Source organism: Leuciscus leuciscus (assembly GCF_965113295.1).
Source record: "Leuciscus leuciscus genome assembly, chromosome: 14".
In the NCBI taxonomy this organism is placed as follows: domain Eukaryota; kingdom Metazoa; phylum Chordata; class Actinopteri; order Cypriniformes; family Leuciscidae; genus Leuciscus; species Leuciscus leuciscus.
The window spans coordinates 38,416,984-38,438,268 of record NC_138738.1 but is presented as its reverse complement, the minus strand read 5'-3'; the positions used below and the strand labels follow the sequence as shown (position 1 = coordinate 38,438,268).

Sequence of the window (21,285 nt, the reverse complement as noted above, 5' to 3'; positions counted from 1 at the left end):
AGCATACTGCTCCCAATAAGTGACACAATAACGCCAACATTCTCCTATTTACATGTTGTGATGTGTATAGTCACAGCGTGTACAAATAACAAGGTCACATGAGACACAGCCATCTTCTAACCGTATACATACTGGGAACTATATTCTCAGAAGGCGAAGCACTGCTACTGCGGAAGGATTTGCTCGCAGGACCTGAGAAGCCCGTGGTGAGGAGCAGAGAGTTCGCTCAGAGGGTTGTGCTAATCACTCCAGCCAGCAGTGCTTCGTCTTCTATATAGTTAATTCTATGAGAATATAGTTCCCAGTATGTATACGGTTAGAAGATGGCTGTGTATCATGTGACCTTGTTATTCATACACACTGTGACTATACACATCACAAAATGTAAATAGGAGAATGTTGGCGTTATTCTGTCACTTATTGGGAGCAGTATGCTAGCTGGAGCCGTTTACCTCCAGTGTTTGTGCTAAGCTAGGCTAGCGGTGGGTGCGTCAGACAGAGTTACGGCATGCACAGAGATGAGAAGGGTGTGTGTGGACTTGTCTAACTCTGGGGGATACGGCGAATAAGCTAAAGTCCCAAAAGGTCGGCGTGTTCCTTTAACACAAACATAGAAACACCACCACAATTGTCAGTGTATTTAAATCTTTTCTTTTTCTGACTGCCTCTTTGCAGCTATTCCTCTATTTCGAACAAAGTCCCTTATATTTTGCACTGTTCTTTGTGCCAACACGGGGTCTTCCACCAGTTTGCAGTGACTGCATTCAGTTTTGGTGGCCAGTTTTCCCCTGCTTATATGACCTTTGAAGTGTCGCATTACTGCAGCGACCTCAGCCTTAGACCACACTTTCTTTGCCACTCTTCTGGATCCATGTTCCTCATCAGCATACTTCCCTGGAAGATAGGCAAACAAAAATGAATAGATCACTAAATGTGTTGTCCAGTTTAAGCCATCAAAACATGAGGTCAGTTAATGCCACAGTTGACAAGAAATTGCAGTTTACTTTTCTTAATTCACTTTGGGTATCAGTTGGTGTCTCACTCGATGTGATTTCACCAACTTTACTAGCCCACATTAGAGTGCGGACAATATGGAGTATTATTAGAATGTCTGCTGTTCATCTATTTATGTGGCCAAACCTTTTGCTATTTGAATTAATTGCAGTAAGTAATACTATAATTAGTAACATGTCTTAAGTAATTTTGGCATTGTACTTTAACACACCGTATTTTAATTGAAACCAAGACTATGGGGTTTAAGGTCTGATTCTCAGTTTAAATCTGATTTCATAAGGTTAACTAAATAGTGTTGGAACTTGGTCTGAAAGTTTAGTCTTGATATTGAAACTGTACGTAACAATCAGCTTAATACTACTTTTAACCTCTTAATCTTCCAGATTTTGTGGCATGTTGTGACTCAGTCATCAAGACCAATTCATTTTTAGTCTTTTAACCAACTTGCTAAAAAGAGAATTAATAGAACATACTCATGGGCAATCAAGAGAACATGTGAAGAGGAGGAGGTAACTTTACTTTTACCTCAAATTCAGTATACATTTCCTGATAATAAAGTAAGTGTATATGCTCCCTTGCAGACAAGATGTTTTGTACAAATGCAGTACAGTTAAATTTAGGGCTATTCATTTATATCTCTTTCTTTAAGATTACTCTTGCATTTTGATAGTTGAATACATCACAAAGACGTGCATAATAATGTTAAAGGGATACTTCACCGTTTTTTCATATTAAACTATGTTATTCCCTTAACTAAGACGAGTTGATGCATACCTCTCTCGTCTCAGTACGTGCACTTAATCGCTCTGGCGCGCGGCGACACTTATAGCACTTAGCTTAGCCCAGTTCATTCATTAGGGACCAAACAGAAATGAAGCTAGAAGCGACCAAACACCTCCACGTTTTCCCTATTTAAAAACAGTTACACAAGTAGTTACATGACCAAGTATGGTGACAAAATAAAACATGGCACTTTTCTAAGCGGGTAAAAAGGATAACTATAATGTATGGCGGAATAGCACTTGGGACTCAAGAGCACTTCGACTTGGCGCAGTAAAAAGTCACGCTTGAAAAATCCTCTCCCTCTCACTTCTGTCATTAGAACCAACGTGACTTTTTACCAGAGGCGGACAGAGTACACAGCTTCATTACTTGAGTAAAAGTACAGATACACCTTGCTAAATTTTACTCAAGTACAAGTAAAAGTACTACAGTCAGATGTCTACTTAAGTAAAAGTACTGAAGTACTTGTTTTTAAAAGTACTTGAGTATCAAGAGTACAAGAGTACATTTTCTAAATATTGCATTACTACTGCCACAGTGCTTACATTGGTAAACACAGCAAACACTTGAAGCGAAAACTATCATTAACTTGTTCAGAAAATTGAAATAGTCTGGCGAGGTGGGGCCACGGGTTGGCACATTCCCGGGACGGACCTGCTGCGTCTTCATCCATTGTTTCATCCATGGTTTCGTCTCTTATCTAAATCTGACCATGGAGTTGACCTTTGGCGGAAAGCTGAAGGTGATTGCTGATAGGCTGTCCCAATCAGTGGCGCCTGCACAATCCAATCACGTTTGAGAGGGAAACAACAAATTGAGGGTTTCCGAGATTTTTCTTTTTCTTTTTTAGAAGTAACGGGTACTCACGGTTATGGATAGAAATGTAGTGGAGTAAAGAGTACAATATTTGCCTCTCAAATGTACTTGAGTAAAGTCATAAGTACTCCCCAAAAATGATACTCGAGTAAAGTACAGATCCCTCAAAATTGTACTTAAGTACTGTACTCAAGTAAATGTACTCCGTTACTGTCCGGCTCTGCTTTTTACACCTAGACGAAGTGCTCCCAGTGCTATTCCGCCATACACTACAGTTATCCTTTTTACCCGCTTAGAAAAGCGCCACGTTTTATTTTGTGTCACCATACTTGGTCGTGTAACTGTATTTAAATAGGGAAAACGTGGAGGTGTTTGGTCGCTTCTAGCTTCATTTCTGTTTGGTCCCTAATGAATGATCTGGGCTAAGCTAAGTGCTATCAAACTGTCGCCGCGCGCCAGAGCGATTGAGTGCACGCACTGAGATGAGAGAGGTATGCATCAACTCATCTTAGTTAAGGGAATAACAGTTTAATATGAAAAAATGGTGAAGTATCCCTTTAAGGGAGTTGGGCAAAATAAGAATCTCATTGTAGGGTATAAACCACTGTGTTTCTTCTGTGCATAGACAATAAACGTCTTGAATCTGAATCTTACCTTCAGAGGGAGGTACACTCTCACTTACTGTGGACGACACAAATGACACTGATCCTGTTGAAAACAATTTAACAAGTTACTTTTGTCACAGGAAAATATACATTTTATCAGCAGTGACTATGAATTGAGTTAACATACCAAAGTCTCCCATGTCATGGTCTTGCTCTGTGGTTGTAGAGTCAGAAACCATAGGCTCCACAGTTCCAAGCTCTGATGCGGTGAGATCTGTGTTGCTGTCATCAGATTCGCTCCCACTGTCTTCAGCATCACTTAACGCAATCTCATCTGGAAAATGGCATTAGTAAAACTCAGAGGTGTAAAGAGTACTTGAAAACCATACTTGAGTAAAAAGACAGATACCTTGCAGCATAAATTACTCTATTACAAGTTACCAATACGAGTAAAAGTGATTAACAATACTTTAGTATTTTACTTCTACTAAATCTAGGCTCAAAGATGCACTAGTCCTTGACACCTGAGACAGGCAGGTGAAAATAAGAAACAATTGATTTGTAAAATGAGAAGTCATGTTTATTTTCTAAAATCTAAATAAAACTGAACACCTCAATAGTCTAATAAATCAGGGTCGACACAACAGCCTCTTAAAGGGATTGTTCACCCAAAAATGAAAATTCTGTCTTCATGTAGTCAACCTCAAGTTGTTCCAAACCTGTATTTCTTTGTTCTGCTGTACACATAGATAGATATTTTATATATTTTTAACCAAGCAGATCTTGCCAGCCATTGACTAGTACAGCAGAACAAAGACAAGTTTGGAACAACCTGAGGGTGAGTAAATTATGACAATTTTCATTTTTGGGTGAACTATCTATTTAAACGTCTACAAACTCTCAAGTCTCAGTTAAGCTCAAGTGCACAAAAAGGCCACACGTAAACCAATATCCTTCAAAAAGGCCTTGTCAATATGGTGGATAAAAAAAAATTATGTTAAGTCAAATTAAATAGTCAAAGTCTACTTGCACTGGATGTGCTGGTTTTGGACTCATCACTGGCTGCAGTCCTGACTTCATCTAAATCAAACGTCTGCGATTTAGCACCTACTAATGCACTCGCATTCATGTAAAGTAGACTTGTTGACAAGTTTGGGTGAGTAAGGGCAAAACGCACAAGATATAGTTCAGTCAATGCCACTTAGATGGAAATATCACTTCTTTATAGCAAAAACAAACTGCTGCAGAAAAAGTTAGGTGCCATGCAAAATGTAATTTGTAATTGCATAACTTTTTGGCTACTTTGTAGTTGTACTGTTACTAATTACATTTACTCAAATAGTTTACAGCTCTGGTAAAACTCTCATAAATAGCTGGACATAAAAATCTGTGGTTGAAATAGCCACATCAAATAAGGAAAAGATAGTACTTGGTTTTGTACTTGCCACTTTTTGCAAAGTAACTATTTTTACTTGAGTAGTTTTGAGCTATTATACCTGCGTTTATGTTTAATGTGGTCCATGAGCACATAAGATAAATGATTACACAATCTGATATTAGGTTCATATTTAAAGTAATTCGACTGCACCTACACAAACATAATTTTGAATTACTGTCCAGCCATACTGTAGACTTAAGTTTATATTTCTGAATAGTAGTCCTCGACTCATACTTGGACATGAAAGGTGATTTTTTTTTTTCTTGGAAAGGGATGCTGACTACGCCAAGTCTAGATGATTATAAATTAACATTCAAAGGAAAAAACAAAAACTCAGATAATATCTACAAGGGCTAATTTCTGTACAAACCTTCAATTTCAATCTCATCCAGTGACTTCCCCTGCATGCTGGAAAGGTTTCCTTTCTCCATTGACAAAAGGAGTTTGGAAATCTTAGCCAGTTGTGTTGTGGGAACTGGTAATCTGTAGAAGTCGCGGTGAACACGGATGTCGTGACCCAGGAAATCTGCAACCTGATCAAGTTCATTGTGTTTTAAATTAAGGACTTGTGAGAGTGTGGCAACATGTTTCCTGAGTTGCGTTGACCTAAGGTACTCAGGGTGCTTTGCTCCACACTGGCTTGCATGAACATGCAAACAATCATGTCCTCTGTAGTGGCTCATTGACGTTGGTCTTGCAAACAGGAAGACATTTATGGCACAAATGCCACATTCAGTTCTTCTACTGGCAAGTAGTGACAAAGCATATTCTGACTCTGAATCAGGTATGTATTCCTTGTCAGACATGTCCTCAGCATCATCAGATGATATTTGGTCCAATTCTGGATGTGGAATTTTGTCCTGATCTGACAGCAGTTCATCCTCAGAAGCCTTAGGAGACTGCTGCGCCTGAATTGGTGAGAAAGCAAATTATTTGACATGGTGATTGAATCTTATAGCCAGTTCAAGTTCAACACTCACTTAGTAGATACTCACCTGTGCTGTGCTGTTAAAGTCATCTCTTTTAATTTGCTTGAGGCAGGATTTATGCCAGACCCCTGAACAAACTGGAACACATTTGAGTAAAATAATGTTAACACTGCAGGTCTATTTAAGTGGTTAGAGCACAACACATTACACTCTATACTAATTCACTAAATATCTAACCTGTGCATCGATAGCCAAGCCACTTGAAGGAAGATACGGGTCCCACACAACGAACACACTTGTCCAAGGAGGATACTGTTGCGCACACAAGGCGGTGTTTTTGACACTGTTGGCGAAAAATTTAATTGTAGTATTTATTTATGCCACATAGTTTGGACAAAGATATTTTATATTTACGCCACATAGTTTGGACAGAAAGATATTTCATATTTACATGTCGATATCCAATCATTTTAAATCCAATACCAATGTGACATTTAATTTACCTCATACATATGATTACCCTTTTATTGCATTTTGTTATTTATAGCGTATCTTATTTATATGCAGCTTATTTAAAGCATATCCTATATGAAGATATACCTTCTTCATATTTTTAAATTGTAGATGGGGAATATGTAGTTAGCCTCAGTGCCAGGAGCTGACTTCTTGTAGCCCAGTATAACTAATAGGGTGCCTATCCATTACATGTAACCAAACATCTTAGAATTCACATTTAACCAACATACAGATCCAATGCAGGCAGTCCAAGTGTTCTTAAAAACCAAAGTGACGCCTCTGGGGACGGGACCCTCTAAACTGTATGGACCTCCCAAGTCATATTTGGGTGGGGTTCAGTGTTAGATACACATACACTCAGATATTATACTGACTGTCCTTCCATTCCATTGTCCACATAAAGCATGTTCTACTCAGGTGACTACACACACACACACATACACTCAGATATTATACTGACTGTCCTTCCATTCCATTGTCCACATAAAGCATGTTCTACTCAGGCGACTGTCCACATAAAGCATGTTCTACTCAGGTGACTACACACACACACACATACACATACACTCAGATATTATACTGACTGTCCTTCCATTCCATTGTCCACATAAAGCATGTTCTACTCAGGCGACTGTCCACATAAAGCATGTTCTACTCAGGTGACTACACACACACACACATACACATATATTGAAATAGGTTGACAGATTTAACATTTTGCCACAAATAAGTTGTACATCAAATTTAATTTACCTCTCCAACCTTGGTGAGTGGGCCGAGCTCTGGACTAGTCTGATTCGGGTGGCTGACGGCTGTATGGGTGCACTTGCTCTCAGTGGTCAGCTGTAGAAGATCAAACAGAGACAAAGGACAATAAAGAGAAAGTCCTGGGAGCGTGATACTAGAGAGGACATTTGACATCTGAATAAAAAAAGAAACCATTCTAGTGTTGACAGAAAGACAGAGGAAAACCTTGCTTTAAAACTCACTGACAACTTTTCTGATATTAACAATCAAGTGCAAGATATTAATAAAAATCTATCTTTTGTGAGGACATACCTCTTCAGTATCATCAGTTGTGGAAGGGGGATTTGTGGTACAACACATCTTTGGAGACATTTCATCATCAAGGCCCTGTAAAAAGGAAAAAACAAACAAAAAATATTGTAGACCGTGGACTATGAAAACTACACTGATGAACACATTTGTGTTCACCGCGACTTCTACAGATTACCAGTTCCCACAACACAACTGGCTAAGATTTCCAAACTCCTTTTGTCAATGGAGAAAGGAAACCTTTCCAGCATGCAGGGGAAGTCACTGGATGAGATTGAAATTGAAGGTTTGTGCAGAAATTAGCCCTTGTAGATATTATCTGAGTTTTTGTTTTTTCCTTTGAATGTTTGAATGCAGCTTATTTAAAGCATATCCTATATGAAGATATACCTTCTTCATATTTTTTAATTGTAGATGGAGAATTTGTGGTTAGCCTCAGTGCCTGGAGCTGACTTCATGTAGCCCAGTATAACTAATAGGGTGCCTATCCATTACATGTAACCAAACAACTTAGCATTCACATTAAACCAACATACAGATCCAATGCAGGCAGTCTTAAAAACCAAAGTGATGCCTCTGGGGACGGGACCCTCTAAACTGTATGGACCTCCCAAGTCATGTTTGGGTGGGGTTCAGTGTTAGATACACACACTCAGATATTATACTGACTGAAGCTTGAAAAAGCATGTTTAGACAATGTCCTTCCATTCCATTGTCCACATAAAGCATGTTCTACTCAGGTGACTACACACACACACACACATATATTGAAATAGGTTGGCAGATTTAACATTTTGCCACAAATAAGTTGTACATGAGATTTAATTTACCTCTCCAACCTTGGTGAGTGGGCCGAGCTCTGGACTAGTCTGATTCGGGTGGCTGACGGCTGTATGGCTGCACTTGCTCTCATTGGTCAGCTGTAGAAGATGAAACAGAGACAAAGGACAATAAAGAGAAAGTCCTGGGAACGTGACACTAGAGAGGACATTTGACATCTGAATAAAAAAATAAAAACCATTCTAGTGTTGACAGAAAGACACAGGAAAACCTTGCTTTAAAACTCACTGACAACTTCTTTGATATTAACAATCAAGTGCAAGACATTAATAAAAATCTATCTTTTGTGAGGACATACCTCTTCAGTATCATCAGTTGTGGATGGGGGATTTGTGGTACAACACATCTTTGGAGACATTTCATCATCAAGGCCCTGTAAAAAAGAATAAACAACAAAAAAAGATCAATTATAATAAATATCTTGAAGACAAGATGTTCCCTGTGTAGCATTCAGTGAAAAGATATCATGGCTGTATTTCAGTGAGTGTTTTGTGGAAAACATGTAGTCTCTGAAACGGTTCTTTAGTCACTGAACAGGCCACATGACTACAGTCTGTAGACTATGAAAACTACACTGATGAATACAGCATTTGATTACTTTGTTGTTTATCTATTGTCAGCCAACTTCGTAGAATGATTGCACTTCTAGAATAATTGACTAAGCTTTTACATGGAGTGAGGTGTTAGTCCTTTTATAGTTCTTAGATTTGCTATGATTCTTTTAAATGACATCTTGTCATGAATTTTCGTCAGTGCTGTTGAATGGGTGCCTTTCCATTACATGTAACCAAACAACTTAGCATTCACATTAAACCAACATACAGATCCAATGCAGGCAGTCCAAGTGTTCTTAAAAACCAAAGTGATGCCTCTGGGGACGGGACCCTCTAAACTGTATGGACCTCCCAAGTCATGTTTGGGTGGGGTTCAGTGTTTGATACACATACACTCAGATATTATACTGACTGAAGCTTGAAAAAGCATGTTTAGACAATGTCCTTCCATTCCATTGTCCACATAAAGCATGTTCTACTCAGGCGACTACACACACATACACTCAGATATTATACTGACTGTCCTTCCATTCCATTGTCCACATAAAGCATGTTCTACTCAGGCGCCTGTCCACATAAAGCATGTTCTACTCAGGTGACTACACACACACACACACACACACACATACACTCAGATATTATACTGACTGTCCTTCCATTCCATTGTCCACATAAAGCATGTTCTACTCAGGCGACTGTCCACATAAAGCATGTTCTACTCAGGTGACTACACACACACACACACACACATACACTCAGATATTATACTGACTGTCCTTCCATTCCATTGTCCACATAAAGCATGTTCTACTCAGGCGACTGTCCACATAAAGCATGTTCTACTCAGGTGACTACACACACACACACACACACATATATTGAAATAGGTTGGCATATTTAACATTTTGCCACAAATAAGTTGTACATCAAATTTAATTTACCTCTCCAACCTTGGTGAGTGGGCCGAGCTCTGGACTAGTCTGATTCGGGTGGCTGACGGCTGTATGGGTGCACTTGCTCTCAGTGGTCAGCTGTAGAAGATCAAACAGAGACAAAGGACAATAAAGAGAAAGTCCTGGGAGCGTGACACTAGAGAGGACATTTGACATCTGAATAAAAAAAGAAACCATTCTAGTGTTGACAGAAAGACAGAGGAAAACCTTGCTTTAAAACTCACTGACAACTTTTCTGATATTAACAATCAAGTGCAAGACATTAATAAAAATCTATCTTTTGTGAGGACATACCTCTTCAGTATCATCAGTTGTGGATGGGGGATTTGTGGTACAACACATCTTTGGAGACATTTCATCATCAAGGCCCTGTATAAAAAAAAAATATATATATATATATATATTGTAGACCGTGGATTATGAAAACTACACTCTGATGAACACAGCATTTGATGACTTCATTGTTTTTGTTCTTACATTCTGTAATGGTCAGTATCATCTATGGTGTGCTGGTTAGGTGGTGCTAACAAAAGCTATAAAAATCATGTTCCACCTGAAGCTTGATGGAAAATGTACAGTGTTTTGGTATGTGAAATGTTCTATGGTTAAAGCATTTCTTATATGAGAACTAACAATTTCACAAAGTTAGTTAAATAAAGTCAAGAATATAAAAACACTGTTTTTAACTTTTTTTTTTTTTAAATAACACTCTACACACAGCATGTTTTGTATATTGATCATTGTGGTTGGTTATGGTACCAATTAATTTATCTTACAGGTTTAGTACACTAACAGAACATCATAAACACATTACATTTATTTAATGGCCTGAAAGTACTCATATTAATGATATCACAGCCTTCCTGTGTCACTGCAACTTCATATTTAAACAAAATAATGTTGGGCTACTAAGAAAATATTTAATTCTATAAAACAAACACAATGTCTGTAGTAAAAGTTAAGGCTTTAACTAGCTTCGCCCTGCTCATTAAGCCATGCGGTAGCCACAGCTCAACTTAACCTAGCTAGCTTTCATTTTAAAAACAAAACTACCAAATTTGACCTGCTCGCAATGTTACTTCTGTCCTCATCTCTACCTGATGTCCTCCACCTCTTTAGCCCGAGGCTTAATGAGCAGGACATGTTGATAGCCACTCAAGCTAGCTCAGCTAATATTGTGGTAAATATATAGCATTTTACAGTAATTGTAAGTTACAAGTTACAATTTCTTGCAAATAGGAAACACTTCATGCAAAAATGCAACTATATGTATAAATATAATTATTACCTGTATGTATTTAATCCAGTAAACCCAACGACGTCGAGCTGACACTTCCGAGGTGTGGTCCATTAGGTATTTAATTAGCGACAGCTGGGCCATGTGCTGTGGGCGGAGCTTCCCGTCGACTTCTGTTTGTTACCGCCCACGTGCGCAAACCAGCCAATCACAAGACGGCCCGCCAAAATGCACCGTGTGTATCAGAAATGTGTATGAAACTGCAATATAAAACCCAGCTGTGGGGTCGCTGTTCTATACACTGGCATACACTCAAAATCAGGTCAAGTGGTAAATAAGGACTTTCAAAGAAAAAGAGAATTTATGTTGTTCAGACACTAACAAATGCAGTTACACTCTTTGATTTATGAGGACCTTGGCATAGTCCCCGTATTACCCTTAGGTCCGGGGAGCCCAGGTGAAATGTCCGGCGTGTTGTCCGTGTAAACCACATATCCCAACACACACACACACACACACACACACGTGTGGTGTGTGTGATGCTCATCTGTGAGCCGCAGGGGCGGATGGGAACATGTCTCAGGTCTACAGGGCAGAATTAAAGCCGTGTGTAGGGATTACAGAGCAGACCAGAGGGAGGATGAGCATCTTATCTCCTCTCGTCCATATCGAGCAAACATGTCAAGTGTTGTGCACGAGCTTTATCATATTGACATGCTGGATGAGGCTCGAGAAGTGTGCATAGCTGTAAGGATTTATATCTCCATCATAAGTTCCTCCCTGATGGCTCGTGTTAAATTGGCACAGAGAATAGAGATCAGGTTAGATGTTGCTGTTGATTTTCCGCTTTATTCAGGAGAACGTACAGTAGGTACGTAACAGGGCGGGTGTAGGCCTATTCATTAAGTGTCCCGTTCGCATCCTCCACCCACAGGGAGATAAACATGTTCCTCTGATCTGCCTCACACACCAACTTTTCCTAAAAAGAGACGCGTTCAGTCCCATTTGGGGAAGATTCGCGCAGCTCACGGTGTCACTCACGCGTTTCATGTGGATCAAACCGCGGAACGCCTCGGAAATCTGGGAAACGGTGGCAGTGCTCACTCGAGATGAACTTTTGCGATGTGGGTGTTGAAGTTAAACAGCGCAGCTTTAGAGACGCGCCTAAAGCGTCTCGTGTTAATGAATCAGACATGCGTTCTCGCATTGTGCGCGAGCATCTTTGAAAAGAACGCCTCGAGACAAACAGAAACTTATCTCTTTGAAACACGAATTGAAAACGAAGCGCGAAAGTGTGGGATGATGCGGATACAATCTAAACACCCTTGAAAGACGATGGCAGATTGTCAGAGTCCTGGAGGAAGCTCATCCAGACCTGTGTCTATTCTGTCTTTCTTGTCAAACAATTATCACTGTTTTGAAGGATTAAAAGTGCGTTTGGCAGAACAAAAAGCCTGTTTGATTTGCAGTTTTACTGTTTCCCGACACATTCTGCTGGTTTGTGGGTCAGGTTAAGTTGATTTGTTTGATAAGTTATTTAAGTGTGTGTACTCAGGGTTACATGGGTAAATCTTTGTTGTTATTTCTGTCTCGGCTCAGATCTGGTGAGCTCTACATTCCTCTGAAACAGAAGAGTTTTCAGAATAACTGATGTGTGAAGCTCAGATGAGACTGAAGGCCACTGTCACGTCGAGTTCCTCGGTCCCTGCCCAACTGAACACTGGGAAATGCCCTGAAATATGACAAGACACACACTCAGATATCTGTGAACTTCATTTTTAAATCATATGATAGAATTCATCCATGACAACAAGAACAATAAACACACAAATAAACAACAAATTAACTTTTTTGTGGCAAATTAAAAATCTTACATTGAAGTGTTTAGTGTTGTTGCCATATGATTAGAGATACACCGATATGAAAATTTTGGCCGATACCGATAACCGATAATTCTATAGGCTATTTGAAAGATGATAACCGATATATTGGGCGATAAATCTAAATCCAATTTTTTTTTATAATTTTTGGAGAGTCTGATTTCAAAAACAAAAGTCTCACCATTAAAAGCCATGTCCCAATCACTTCAACATATTAAATCAAATATATAGAGTACAGTAGCCTAGTTTGAACCAGTGTAAGTTTTACAATAAATTTTACACTACAACTTTCTTTATCAAATAAAATCTATTGCCTAAATCTATTTTTAAATAAGTTTGTTTACCAGAGGAAATAACGGCAAAAGAAATCTTTGGTGAGCATCCTCTCCCATGAAGCACTGCGAATTACGTAATGGAGTCAATCTACAAGTCAGCATGAAACCAGGGGGCCAATGTTTCGGAAAACACTGAAGCTTCCCCGGGCGCCGCCATTGGCTAGCGGACCATCACCTGCTGTTAGCATTCCATTGACTCCCATTCATTTTGGCGTCACTTTGACAGCGAATAACTTTACATCTGAGGCATTTAAAGACTCCATTTGTCCATTATTTATTTCTAAAGAAACACGAAAATGTATAAAAGGCTCCATTACCTTGTATCTTACGTTATGGCCCCGTAGAAGCAGTTTTTGTAAAAATAGGCTAACGATTGCGTCATAACCACGCGACTCTCTGTCACACAGTATACCGTATGGACAGGAGGAGAAGCTCGCGGGCAATCGGGGGGACGTGGAGGCAAAATGACAAAGTAATTAATCAGAATACCTAGCAAAAGTTTCTCCTGCTCCAGCTCATGGACACCTCCTACTCACACTCTCCGTCTCTGCAAGTTTCGGAAGGGAATGATTCAGATTTCTCTCGGCACAGCTACTAGAAGACAGACGGGTTGCTCACGTCACATCTACGTCGTCGAGCTCAGTTTGAGTCTGCACAGTACGCTCCGCCATCAGGAAGTGAGAGCTTCTAATTGACTTCACTTTTCTCCGTTGAATCCAATGGGGTCGCTGTGTCCATTTCTTTTACTGTCTATGCATGAACAGAAGTTGCACTAGTGTTTTCTTCTCTATTGTGACGTATATCCGAGTGAAACGCTTCTGGAACAAGAACAAATGTGGGCGGGGCTTGATTGTGTCTGTGAGGAATTGATTGGATGGTTGTGGTTTGCTATTGGTGGATCTCATGTGAGTGACAGGTTGCCCCGCCCTCATCATCAGAGAAGAGAAGAGATGCTGCAAGAGGAAGTTATTCTGATATAAGATTGTGAGTAACATGAATTTAAAACAATAATGATGTGCATCGATAAATACAATATTCCATAATAAATGGTAAATTTGGATTTCATGGTGACTTGCAAGAGGGAGAGGAAGTTATTCTGATTCAAGATTACGAGACACAATAATGATGTGCATGGATAAATCATTTATGATAAATACTGCAATATTTCATAAAAATAAAAAATAAAAAAAAGAATTCTCAATTTTTATTTCATGGTGACTTAAAAAAAACTCAAAACAAAGTGACATCTATGTTTGTAGCTCACACGGGACCAGTAACCCTAAAATGAGCAACAGTGAACAAACGCTCAGAATAGACGCTGTCATCATGTGAGTTGAGCCGTGCTGAAGGCCAGTGCTGTCCTCATATGGAGGAGTTTTCTACACTAATAACACAAGAACACACACATTATGCTTTCCTTTTGTCTTGACTAGATCTATCATGTCAAGTGATGTCACGCCTGCTAATGATGGAAGCATCAAGACTTATATTTACCATGATCATCTCAAAGAATTAAAGTGAAAGATTTTACATTTTGACATTAGTTTTAAATGATTACAAAATAATTTGCTATCCGATTGCTACTGATGAAATAATAATTATGTATTTAAAAAAAAATAGGCATTTTTTAATTGCTGTATGACTGATTATTTTGACCGTTTTCTATTATAGTTATATGAATATTTCCAGATCTGTCTGAATTGGTGGGCAAAAGCATGAAACTCAAGGCGAGTTCGTTCTCGGCGATTATTTCCTCTTATGTATTCATTAACACCCACGAAACACAAAAGGGAACTGGAATTTTATACCTAATTTATGTGCAAATTTAGGAATGTGATTAAATTTGGGAGTCCTCTGAGAAGATTGATGTTTCACCCAGCGATGTTCCTGATGTGCTAATTGGCTCGAAGAATTCAAAAGGGTCCCAAAGCGCTTTCATTTTCACTTTTAGATTTACCATTAAACACCCCCGCGATGTGAGGTGATACTGAAGGTGTGTGATGTCATGGGATCAGCGCTGGTTGGCAGGTTTATCACAGGCTGATGGTAACAGATCAAAGTTAATAAAGGGTTAAAGTGCCCCTATTGTGCTTTTTTGAATATTCCCTTTCATGCAGTGTGTAACCTAGCCGTTTGTGAATGTAAAAGGTCTGCAAAATTGTAAAGATCTACGTGCATGACAAAAAAAAAAGTTATAAAGGGAGTGATTCTGAACTGCTGAAACGAGTCGTCAGTAATCCAGTCTCACTTCCTGTTACACCTACATATCAATGTAACAAATTAGCATAATTCCAGCCTGTGGTCTTGATTGGCTGAACAGCGTCTCTTTGCCCCGCCCTCAAACACTGTAGTGTATCTGAGACTGGAAGAGTTTGTGTTGTTCATGTCGAGAAGACGCTGTTTTCTGCACTGCAAATCCACTTTAACGCTCTTCCACAGGACGAGGACTCAAGCCCGACGCCATCATTCGTATCTGAGTATCAAGCACTGAGGAAAGCAAATTCAGATATGGGAATAGTAGTTTCGTTTCTGACACACGCTGTAAGCGGCCGACCAATCACAACAGACCAATCATCCATCTGACCAATCAGAGAAGAGCAGCACTCGGGGAGGAGGAGTTTAAAGAGACTCATGAATCTTCTAACAAACCATTTTGTATTGTATATTATGAGAAATGTAAGTGTTTTTGACCATGGATGCATGTGAACCTGTTGTAGGAGACTCCAAACAAAATTAGGAACCATTAAAATAGCGTAATAGGGGCACTTTAAAAGGAAAATACTAGATTTCAGAGTTTTAGTAAAATGTTATTACAATTTAAATGTTTATAATGAAATTTATTCCTGTGATCAAAGCTGAACTTTCAGCATCATTACTCCAGTCTTCAGTGTCACATGATCCTTCAGAAATCATTCTGATATGAGGATTTGCTGCTCAAGAAACATTTATGATTATCAATGTTGAAAACAGTTGTGCGGCTTCATATTTTTGTGGAAACCGTGATATATGACCTTTTTCAGGATTCTTTGATTAATAGAAAGTTCAAAAGACCAGCATTTATTTGAAATAGACATTTTTGTAATATGATAAATGTCTTTAATGTCATTTTTTTTAAATCAATGTAATTCTTTACTGAATAAAAGTATTTTTTTTTCTTCCTGGTCCTAAACGTTTGAAAGGAAAGGTTACTTGGCACTTTATGCTTCAGACTCGATTGTATTTAGCAGACATTTAAAAAAAAGCCAATAGTGCCACCTAGTGACTAAAACAGACCACTATGTCAGGGGTTTTCAAACTTTTTGTGTGTGTGGACCACTATTTGTAATCAAGAATTTTCGCGGACCACCTCATAATACACATAATAAAATATGTCTACACAGAGTCCTACCTGAATTAATCCGTAAAGTAAATAGGCTTACTAGCTCTAAAACTATCATTGGTCATCACATCAGTACAACAGGCTTGTTAAAAGAAAGTTTACTGCACACAACGGCTGCCACATATCTAATTTATTTATTTACTCAAGCGCCCGAGGGCATAATCAGGTTCATTTGAACAACAGGCTTATTTCCATAGCAATGGAGTATGAAATCTATACAGTAATAAGAACACTTGGATATAGTCAACATTTCAAAACTTTTGGCGATTTTAGGGGATTATTAATCTTCAGAGTTTTACAAGTCCTCAAAAAGTAGGCTTGAGTTTGTCCACTTAACAGCACATCCGCAAAACATTTCAGAAACGCGAGATCAAGAAACTAACTGGAAATTAAAATAATAACAGGCCTTATTCATTCCATTTATAAACATTTCGTTTCATATAAACTGCCTATAAAGGCTATGCGTGTGATGTGATGAGAACATATTTGCCTCTGCCCTTTTCTCTTCAGAGAACCTGTTGCTATCCACCGATCCATGTTGTGGTTCTAACGGCACTGAACTTGAATGTCAAGGCCGAACACCACTAGGCTATTTTAGTAATCACACAATAACTTGACAATTTAATTTAAATTTTATATAAATATAGGCCAACATATTCTTTGTACTTTTTTTTTTAATGTAAATTCCCTGGCAAAATGAAGGTAAAAAAATAATATTATTTTATATTTTATTTTGTCATCCTCAATCCTGATCTTGATGAGACTAGACACTAGATTAATTCAACAAACACGTTTATTGAAAATGCACAAAACAAATGAGCTTTTTATGTCTCACAACATCGTATCACAAAATGCAGCATTAATGCATGAAACTCATCGGTTGTAAGGATGCATGGATGCCGATGCAGACTTGATGTTAGTCTTGATATTGCTGGGCATTTTACCTGTTAAAACAGAACATTTAATTAGCATGATAAATGCTGATTTGAAGCCTAAATGTGTTTGTGAGTGATATTTAATGTGGTACCAGGTTGTCCGGGCTGCTGTTGGGTGACCTGTCCGCCCATGCCAGTCTGATGACCCGAGGCTCCAGCGACTGTGACCTGATGTAGTGTGGGGCCCGCTGACATCATCGGCTGTCCGGGGTGACCCGGGGCCACGGGTCCAGGTGGTCTGCATTTCGACAGACCCTTCCCGAACCCCACCGCTGCCACCAGTGCGTTAGTGTCGGCCGGGTTGAAGGACGGCTTGTTTTGTCTTAAAGCTGAACAGAAGCATCCATTTTTAACACATGAAACACTGGCAAATATAAAACTAGGAGTGACGGTTAATGCTTACCTGATGTTTCAGAGTCTCTGTCGTCACGAGGATTATTCAGCTTTTCCAAAAGATTTGAGCAAAGTTTATTCAGTGTTTGGATCTGTTTCTAAAAAGAAAACAGAAAAAAATTAATAATTCAACAACCAACCTTTACACATCTGAATCCCCCGGTCTGACAGACGAGGATTAAGCCTGTAGTCATGAAGCAAGCCGGAGCTGTTTTAACCGGTCGCAACTTGCACTGATGCATCTTAAAATATTCCAATGCCATTGTTTTGTCTCAAGATGCATAAGTGTAATGTTTATACTAAGACACATTTATAAAAGCTACTTTAAATGTCCTAATTAAACTAAGGCCTAATCCTTGCTCAATCTAAGCCTGTGTGTGACAGCAGGCCAACATGTGTTTACAGTGGTTTAAAGGTAAAACTCTTGTGGTCTTTGGTGCTTTTAGACCAAAAAAACTCATGATTTTTTTTTTTTTTTTACTTCATCGGAACAGTAGACACTTGGTGACTTTTGTGGGACTTGCTATATGAACACAAATGATCTTCAAAAAAAAGAAAGAAAAGTAATACAGAGAAATTTTTAGGGGTACAATCTACAAATTATATATATATATATATATATATATATATATATATATATATATATATATATTTATTTACTTTGTTTTAGCTGATTTGTAGATTGTTGCCATATTGTATGCCTGAATGATTTGTATATTTGCCATATTTGTAATAATATAAATTATATATAAATTAAATGAATAATATAAAAATATATAAAAAGGGTTATATATATAAATTTGATCTTAAACACAGAATCACTGTATTAATTGGAGATATTACACTTTTTATAATATTTGCATTATTTTATGTAGAAAAGTATCATGTGCATATTTTAGAGGTGGATATTGTCTAGTTCCATGAAATCCATCAACATAGAAAATATCATAGAAAATTAAGTAAGTACTTTCATTTATTTCTTTATATTTATTTCTTTATTCGTTGTCTTCTGTCTGCTTTGACCGCAGAGGATCACAAGTGTATCAGAGGGTTAAACAAGCTCCGTTTAGTCTGAACATCTGGGCCATCAGATTTGAGTTTAAAAGGATGTAGACGTCTTGCTAGGAGGTTCCTAAAGTGTTCTGAATGTTCGCTCAGGTGTTCGTGCTCACCTGGGCTACTTCAGGTCCGATCCGGGCCGCTTCGGCGCTCAGGTGTTTCTCCTGCTCCTCGACCTCCGGGTCAGGCTTCGTCCTGAGGTGATCTGGCACGATCTCATGGCTGAACACAGGCACTCGCTGCTCTGTCAGTTTCTGAGAAGTAACAAGAGGTTGCGTCTTAACATTAAAAGGCCTGTTTTTGCAGGTTATGGTGTCATCATAACCAGGGTGACTTTGTGAGAGCGCTCACCGCCAGCTCCTCATCTCGATCTGGAGACAGCAGCAGAGGGATGATGACCTGTGACCTGTAGGATGGGGTCTTCTCATTTCTCAACAGCTTGTTGATGGTGTTCAGCTGCCCAGACAAGAGGGCGAAATTATCCAGCACAGAGGGCCTGAATCCAAAACATCAGCGTCAACATAGTGGAAATGTGGAGTTTATTAGGAAAGAGGTGTAGTTGTTACTCACCACGTGAGCCTCTCATACTCATTTTCCAGTTTATAAATGAAACTCTGCAGGGAACCTTTGAGATGAGCCACTCGAGTGACCAGAGACTCCACAGACGCCTCCAGCTGCTTCTCCTCCCGCTGCTATTGAAGTAAAACACCAACAGATCATCCTTCAGCTCTTATAAAACACCAACAGATCATCCTTCAGCTCTTATAGAACATAAACACAACATCAACCGTTTCACGCGTTGTTCTGTCTCGACAGTTAGCATGCCAGCAGATAAAACCAACAGCAAAAAGGTCATCTTCTCGCAAACGATCTGCGTGCTAATGTCATCATTTATAATTATGTTTTTCACAATGCCAAACAGCTGAAAAAATTGACATAAAGTGAGAATGTTTGATCAGTTTACCTGCATTTTCCAGCGACAAGCGCAACGACCATAGACAGTAAAGGCAACGACACAATTGAGCGGAAGTAAACAAACCCTCGCAACAGTAATTCGAGTCCGGTTGTCAAAACGCCCGAAAGAATGGTTCCTTACTTCTCTAATAAATAGTTATAATTTGCAATCAATTCAATCAAAGTGGCACGGTGATAATATCATTGGTAGAATTATTATTATATTTTTTATTATTATTAAATACCTCTGGTTGAATTACCAATTATATTATCACCGTAGTGAGTGAAAAGTTGAATTTACACATTTGTATTTTAAGTATACTGTAATGTACATTCATACCATAGACTTTTCACTCAAATTGGCATGGGGATAATATAATTGGTAATGCAACCAGGATAATTTAAATAAATAATAATTCAATGCTACTAATGATATTATCACCATACCAATTTTACCAAAGTTGAATTTACACATTTGTATTTTAAGTATACTGTAATGTACATTCATACCATAGACTTTTCACTCAAATTGGCATGGGGATAATATAATTGGTAATGCAACCAGGATAATTTAAATAAATAATAATTTAATGCTACTAATGATATTATCACCATACCAATTTTACCAAAGTTGAATTTGCACATTTGTATCTTAAGTATACTGTAATGTACATTGATCATACACAAATACAATTTTCTCTACACACAGGATCATGTGTATGATCACTATGGTCATGCATGAGGGCTTTTATTGTAAATTGTGGAACCGGAAGTGAAGCAGCTGCAGTCAGACGAGCTGCAGTTTGCAGATTTTGACACAAACCCTGTAAAACTCGCTCAAAAACAACCCGCCAGTAATGCGAAGCACGGCATGGCAGACAGACAGGACAATGAGGTAAATTAAACTCTTACTTTGACTGAGTTTGTTTGTTTTGTTCAGTTCCACTTCGGAAATTGTTTACAGGTTAGGCAACAGAGCAAATAAACAGAACACGTTTATTTTAGAATACATTTGAGACTTTTATTCTGTTATTCTAACACTGAATGCCCTTTTCTGCAATAACTGTTTTAAATTTTTTTAAATTTTAAATAAGAGATATTTGAAAAGAGTTTAACGCAGAGGTTGGGAATAAATTCGATTAATGCAGTTCTGTCATGTGTCTGCAGCCACTCCCTCAGACCACACAACAACAACAACAACAACAACAGCATGCTGTTCGCGTAGATCATATTTAAATGGGATTAAATGTGGACACACTGCATGTATTTATCGCTGTTCATCAAATTTAGCTGAAGCTTTTTAAAATTCTCCAGCATAGATGCAGTTTGTGGGACAACAACTGCAGCAAGGGTCTCAGCACTGGACTCATTTATCAGACCTGTCAGAACACAGACTAATCAGACACTCAAACTACGAAGATCTTTCTGTTTTCCTTTACTTTTGTATGATAAACAGTTTTGGTTCTTTGTTTGGTCGCCACTTGATGACCAAAGTGAAATCTGGAATGCTAGTTTTATTCTTCTCTTTACTGTTTCTGAGAGGATTCATGGTATATTTTTGCCCAATGGAATTTATTTTTATTTTTGCGGGCATTTTTAGAATATTTTT

General features: G+C 38.5%; 3 protein-coding genes across 24 annotated transcripts in view; 1 reads left to right on the top strand and 2 right to left on the bottom strand.

Annotated features, from left to right (window-relative positions):
- Window positions 1-36: 36 nt before the first annotated feature.
- On the bottom strand, window positions 37-5,953 carry LOC309514129 (uncharacterized protein). The gene is made up of 6 exons (XM_082190269.1): window positions 5,823-5,953; window positions 5,652-5,722; window positions 5,027-5,564; window positions 3,406-3,552; window positions 3,268-3,321; window positions 37-894 (listed from the first exon to the last, which is right to left on the bottom strand). The coding sequence occupies exons 3-6, from the start codon at window positions 5,460-5,462 to the stop codon at window positions 641-643; spliced, it is 891 nt and encodes a 296-aa protein (XP_082046395.1). The 5' UTR covers window positions 5,463-5,564; window positions 5,652-5,722; window positions 5,823-5,953; the 3' UTR covers window positions 37-640.
- Window positions 5,954-17,110: 11,157 nt separating this feature from the next.
- On the bottom strand, window positions 17,111-19,714 carry med8 (mediator complex subunit 8). Its single transcript, XM_082136233.1, has 7 exons — window positions 19,687-19,714; window positions 19,293-19,414; window positions 19,074-19,218; window positions 18,836-18,976; window positions 17,674-17,761; window positions 17,363-17,599; window positions 17,111-17,279 (listed from the first exon to the last, which is right to left on the bottom strand). The coding sequence occupies exons 1-7, from the start codon at window positions 19,690-19,692 to the stop codon at window positions 17,209-17,211; spliced, it is 810 nt and encodes a 269-aa protein (XP_081992359.1). The 5' UTR covers window positions 19,693-19,714; the 3' UTR covers window positions 17,111-17,208.
- Window positions 19,715-20,444: 730 nt separating this feature from the next.
- Window positions 20,445-21,285, top strand: part of szt2 (SZT2 subunit of KICSTOR complex) — a 121,892-nt gene continuing 121,051 nt past the window's right edge. For all 22 annotated transcript variants that reach the window (XM_082136084.1, XM_082136085.1, XM_082136079.1 and 19 more), the window contains exon 1: window positions 20,445-20,571. In XM_082136084.1, coding sequence (XP_081992210.1) covers window positions 20,548-20,571 — 24 coding nt within the window. In that variant the 5' untranslated portion in view covers window positions 20,445-20,547. The remainder of the gene's footprint in view (window positions 20,572-21,285) is intronic.